Raw genomic sequence first — 6,511 nt, 5'->3', positions numbered from 1 at the left:
TATTTATGTATGTAAATATAATATATAAATCTAGAAAAAATATTTTAAATATAATCATTTGTTTGTGCTATTCCCATGTATTTTATATTTTGACATTTAATTAAATTGTGTTTTTCTTAATAAATTAATTATGTAAAGTAAATATGCTTTCTGAGAAAAAATATTTTTCTTATTTAACTAATAAATATCAATTGACATAATATTATTATAAAAAATACTTATTTTGTAAAATTAGGGCCCCCAAAAATAAAATTTATTCATTTTTTATTTATTTTTTTTTTTATTTTTTTTTTTATTTTTTCAGGGCCAATAATTTCATTAATCTGGCTCAAGTGAAATGTATATAATGTATACTACCAATGATATATTTTAATCATGTATATAATTATTATTAACCATAATAAATAAATTTGCAAAATCAAAAAAAAAAACCGAAACGATTCTATTTTATAATTATTTTTTTATTAGAATGTTTATCAACTAAGACTGAAATTTTACTCAAGATACCCCATCCATCCATAAATATATTTATATATTCTAAATTAAATCAGCCGCTGAGATGATTACTAAATTATATTTACAATGTAATACATATTTACTGGGAATTGAATATACAAAAATCACACATACATCACACATACAAACATTTGTACAATAACATATTTTCAACGACACACCTAGGTAATTCCACAATTTAGATAAATCAAAGAAATCAAGTTCACAATTTTATACTCCATTTATCTATGATTTAAATTTAATATTTTATTGTATGTTATATGTTAATAAAATATAAATGATTATTTACAAATATTTTTAAGATAAGAAATAGTTTAGTACACATTTGAGTGTATAATAATTTTAAGGTGGTTTATTTATAAATTTTAATAATTATATATTAAAAAAGTATTTGAGTATAATGAATGATTTAGATAAAGTGTGTGGATTTAATTGCAAATAAAAGTAAGAACATCATTTTGAGAAATGAGTATATTATAGTAAAATGATAAAATAATGGATGTTTGATACTTCAAATTTGGTCATCTAAAAAAAAAAAAAAAAAAACAAAAACAAAAACAAATTAAACCATAGTTAAATACAATATCTTCATTTTCATTATATATTATAATAATACATTACCTGAATGGTAATTTAATTATTGAATTTTATTTACTTACCATGAAACTTCCATTTGACATCTTTTAGATTTTTGATGTCCATTTTTATATAAATACTATTATCTTCAGGTCTTTTCTATAAATTATTAATCATTTATTAAAATATATGCATATACCATGGATGTATTATAATGTAGTAATATGACAGTAAGTATAAAAAGTGTAAATTACTTTTTTAAAGATGAATAATGACTATACCACTATGGTTTGTTAGATTATTGTACATGAAATTTAGAATTATGTTATAATTATATTGAGTAAGAACTAATAAAAATGATAAATGAATATCAGAGATTCTCAGTGATACTTTCATAATGTGTACTTTAAATATTTATAGAATCTTATAATTTGTAATTATTCATTCTAAATTAAAAAAAATTAACTACAGTTCTTAACTTTTTATGGATGTATAAACTCATTACTTGAAATAGACAATATATATTTATACATATAAACAATAATCTAATGAATTCATTTATTTAGTGAATATTTATTTTAATATTGTGCAACTATTTCAATTTAGTAAAAATTATAAATGATAATATTATAATAATATTTATGTAACTTTTGTGAATCACCTTTTCTTTGCAACTGCTTAGCATAGACAAAACTGAAACACAGACAGAATGAATAGACAATGCTGGTGACCAGTCATCGGCAAGAATAGCTAAACAAATATGCCCATTACTGTACACATGTGGATGAACTGGAATGTTTTGACCTACAAATGTAACCTTAAAAAAAATATTATCAATCAGGTAATCATTAAAATAAAATATTTATTATTTACTTCAGGCGATTCAAAAGGATAATTGTTTCCAAATTTGATCTGCAACTGAAATTGTTCTCCAGCATATAAAGTACCATCAACACCTTGCATGTATACAGTCCAACTAAAAATCAAGATTTGTCATAGAGTAATAAATAAAATAATTAAAATACACTAGGTACCTATTATGTAAATTTCAAATTTTATAAACATTTAGTTCAATAAACAATTAATTTTGAAAATAACACACTCACGCTAGTAGTACATAAAGTAATGTAAATATTTAAATAATACCAAGCAGATTATTAAAAATTAATTTTCATTTTTCAAATAATTAGAATTATTATATGTTTGGAATTTAACAATATTCAAATTAATTCTGTTACACAACTATTAGTAAATATAGATATGATATATTTACAAAATTAACACAATATGCTAACAAAATTGTATATAATAATAACATCTAACTTAATCTAACTTACTATACAGTGAAACTATTTTCACTACATTGACTACATAAAATATAAATAATTGTGCTTAAATTATAAATAAATATTGTTTGAACCGTTTTACAATCAATTATATTTTTACTAACATATTAAGATTTTGTTCAGCTCTGGAAGCGTCTAAAACCATTCCCTCAGGAGGATCTTCAATGAATGATGTCATTTCTTTTTGAATTTTTTTCTATGTAAAACAAAAATTTTTAAGAGTTCATAATAGAATAACGATGTAATTGTAACAAAAAAGTAAAAGTATTTTTGGATAAATACATACTTTAAATGGTTCTTTACCAACCATCTTACAGCTCATTTTTAATTATTTATAAACCGCAGTGAGATTTGATAATTATGCCCGTGTAGTTAGATCAAGATAACAAAGAATAAAATACCTATATTGATAATTAATAATTAACTAAAATCGATTAAAAGGTTTATTAATATGTTATTAATTCATTGAACGCAGGCGTAAGGCGTTACCATAGATGTATAAAAAATACTGGAGAGCCAACTCTCTTTCCTACCGTGTAAAAAATAAAACCGACAAAATGGCCGAAATTCTCTTATCTAAGAAATGAACGATTAAAAAAATGTGAAGATAAACCAAAAATAATGAATAATCATTCTATTGCAGTTTAAATGCGCAAATATCTATTTGATATTAATTATTCTAGTGAAAAGGTAAATATTCATTTCTTAGACACGAGAATCTTGGCCATTTTGTCAACTATTTATTTTGTATTTTAGTAATTTTAAATACCTACCTGTTAACTGTTTAACTGTTGCCGTCACTACGCATAGATGCTTTTTTCAAAACTACTGAAGAAAATATACCGAATCCAACCATCTGTTCAACATTCATACCAAATTTCCCAACAAACATTGAAGGAGATGCCAACATGAGAATATCATTTGGATACTTTATGAAAACTATTTATTTTCAAATTCAAATTGTATTGTATAATTTTTGTGCGATTCAAATATTGTATGTTATTAATACCTAACTCTCATTTAAAAACTTAATAATTGGAAAAATTAAATACTATTCACAGTACGAAATACTATCGAGATTAATTCGAATTCAGTGAAAAACATTCGTATCCACAGATATAGATAATAAACTAGATTGCTAGGTTCCCTATAATAATCATATAAACGTTTGAAGCCATATATCCACCATTACTAGTAATTCATTTGTATCTCGTCATGTTATAATTTCGATGAAACAATTTTTTACTGATTTGTCAAATAAGAATAAATATTTTAAAATTTAAAATTTGATTATGACTTTTCTTCGTGAAGATTACAAATTCTATTATTATTTCACGTTTGTTAAATAATTTATAATTGTATTGAATAATTTCATGTTATGTTTATAAATTTATATACTAACATATGGATTTGGTACCTAAGTGTATTATAATACTATAATATATTCTATAGGTACTATTTTATTACCAATTATACCTATTATTATTAAATTATTATTTGTAATACTTAGGTATATTTAATAGAACAGTTTCTTAACTAGGTAGTAGGTGTGTAAACTTGTGGTACCATTATACTCGCATTGGAATCAAACGCATCCAAGCAGACCAACAACTGAAAAAGGGAAATGAACAAACTGTAAATAATAAATAAAATAGATTCAAAATTATATTACATTAAAGTCCCCTTTGTACAGGCAGATGTTTTCTAAGTAGCAAAATGAAAACCTACACTCTCACTTATAGTTGTATGTACCTATATTGTCTAGGTGTATATATATATACCTATTATACATCGAATAGTTCAATTTAAATAATACATATTATAATACATAAATAATTGCCACGTCGTGGATAAACGGTACGATTATTTGGCGTATAGATGTCGTGCGTGGCATCGATTAATATGTGCTGGAAACCGAATGTCGGACTGTGCGTTATCTCGACTCAAGGTCGAACGATCGAGGTCCCCGACCACCGACTGCTCTGACGACGAACGCAAACGATATTGTGGACCGTAGCGGTCGTCGGATCATCGGCACTACTGATGTGTATGAAATGATTCCATAAGTATAAATCGAACCGGTTTTTTTTTTTTTTACAACATACGTACATCTCGTCGGAACGTCGGGATATCGTCGAATCGTCGAAACAACGCTCTGCGAATTTCGAGCCAAACCAGCCAGTAGGTACGCGACCGGACACCGAGACCCTCCATATTTGTTGCGGTGACGCCGATGTAGCGATTGCATTAGAGAAGTTACACGAAATAGACCATTATCCGACAACAATGGATAAAACCACCGAACTACCGAACGATGTTAATGATCCTAATCGCATTGTCTGGAACGAAAATGAGATTCAATTGATACGAGCATTTGTGTCAGACGACAATGTAATTCAATTTTTGCTGTACAACGGGCGTACTTACTATCCCAGGGACAATACCACGGAAGAACCAGCTCCCCCCAGTGCAAGCGCCACACAAGGACAGGCTCCCCCCAGTGCAAGTGCCACACAAGAACAGGCTCCCCCCAGTGCAAGCGACACACAAGGACAGGCTCCCCCCAGTACAAGTGCCACAGAAGAATAGGCTCCCAAAAGACAGATTCCTGAAAAATGTGACATGCCCAAATATACCAGTCTATGGATTCCGGATTGAGTTGACGTAACATTAAAATACCTAACACTAATTGCAGCAAGAAAGTAATTTTCCTTTAAATAGATTATTAAAAAAAAATAAATAAATTATCAGAATTTAAGATGGGTAATATCATAATAGCCAACTACAACTTTTTTATTGGCAAACTAAACAAAAACATCAATATTTATTATGTATACAGACAAAACATTCAACGTTTATTCAGTAAAAATTGTTTATAATGACGTTCAAGGGACCAAGAAAAATAGGTAGGACATAAGTAACAAGTATAATGATCATATAATCGGACCTTCCTATCTTCTCATCACTACCCTAACCCGAACACTAAGTTTAATCTATTTACAAATAATCTCGGATAACTAGTATCCTTGACAGGCAAGGATTCAATAAATAAATAAGAAAAGAAATCTCTTTAAGTCTTCATTTATTTTTAAAATAATAATTCGAGTATCTATTCTTTTGTTAAATATATGTCTTTAAAAAGGTCAAATATTTTATTATCCATATTATTATAAACACTATTTTCAAGAATAATTAAATTCAGAATTTCTTCTGCAAACAAAAAAATATTTTCAACAATAGTCAAATTGATAATTTTCAAGGATCTTAATTTTGAAAATATATTTATTATTTTTTTAATTAAATGAATTATATAAAAATATTATAATTAATTACACAATGAATAGAATTAATAATAATTAATACATAAACTCATTTTAATTGTGTATAAGTTTATTCTGCCTTTAGCCTTAAAATACTTTAATTATATTAATTTTATATTTACATTTGATTTTATTGTTTTATTTTTATTATAATCAGTTAGTACATAATATGTGCATTGGTATCATATTTTTACAGCATATGCTCAAATTATATATTAAATACATTTATTATATATTATGTATAAGTAATTTTAACAAACCTAAACATTCTATTTTTATTAATGTATATGTTAATCTATGATTGCATTACTTATTTATACATTCACTATTGATTGTTAAAACATTTGAAATCTGAATATTTTATGGAGTTAAAATAATAAAATTTGTATTTAAATCATTTTTTTAACTGAAATGTTAAGTCATTAGGTACCAGTTATAATTTATATATTGATACATTATCAACTTATAAATTGTATTAACGATTTTACACTTATTGTACTTAAAAATGTTTTTACTATATAAATATTTGGTTACATAAAATATTTTTTGTCATTGCATTTTCACCGCACACACTCATATTAAATAATAAATTATTCAATGACTATTGCAACTTGGTTTATGAGTTTATTCAAAATAAAAAATAAAATAAAACAATATTAAATACATGTTTGTAACTAATTATTACATAGTTATAGCAATAATTACCATTTATATTTTTTATGAAATTTTTTTTCTATTTTATTGTAATACTAA

At 25.3% G+C, this 6,511-nt stretch overlaps 1 protein-coding gene across 2 annotated transcripts; it reads right to left on the bottom strand.

Annotated features, from left to right (window-relative positions):
• Positions 1-972: 972 nt before the first annotated feature.
• Positions 973-3,558, bottom strand: LOC114128758 (probable ubiquitin-conjugating enzyme E2 W-A). Of its 2 annotated transcripts, XM_027993341.2 has the most exons (7): positions 3,212-3,556; positions 2,725-2,839; positions 2,543-2,634; positions 1,966-2,068; positions 1,754-1,909; positions 1,176-1,251; positions 973-1,041 (listed from the first exon to the last, which is right to left on the bottom strand). In XM_027993341.2, exons 2-7 carry the CDS (start codon positions 2,758-2,760, stop codon positions 1,028-1,030), a joined length of 477 nt encoding a protein of 158 aa, XP_027849142.1. In that variant the 5' UTR covers positions 2,761-2,839; positions 3,212-3,556; the 3' UTR covers positions 973-1,027. The 2 variants fall into 2 exon arrangements, with proteins under 2 accessions (XP_027849142.1, XP_050062044.1); XM_050206087.1 differs by lacking the exon at positions 2,725-2,839 and having other exon boundaries at positions 3,212-3,558.
• Between the last annotated feature and the right edge of the window lie 2,953 nt (positions 3,559-6,511).

Source organism: Aphis gossypii, chromosome X (assembly GCF_020184175.1).
Source record: "Aphis gossypii isolate Hap1 chromosome X, ASM2018417v2, whole genome shotgun sequence".
NCBI lineage: Eukaryota > Metazoa > Arthropoda > Insecta > Hemiptera > Aphididae > Aphis > Aphis gossypii.
Note: the sequence above shows the minus strand (reverse complement) of the source record. Positions and strands in the feature narration are given on the sequence as shown.

Coding starts and splice junctions, on each gene's coding strand:
- LOC114128758 (XM_027993341.2), bottom strand. CDS start 2,760: ATGAGCTGTAAGATGGTTGGTAAAGAACCATTTAAA. Junction 2,069..2,542: donor GCTGAACAAAATCTTAATAT/GTTAGTAAAAAT, acceptor CTTGATTTTTAG/TTGGACTGTATACATGCAAG. Junction 1,252..1,753: donor TAAGCAGTTGCAAAGAAAAG/GTGATTCACAAA, acceptor AATAATTTATAG/AAAAGACCTGAAGATAATAG.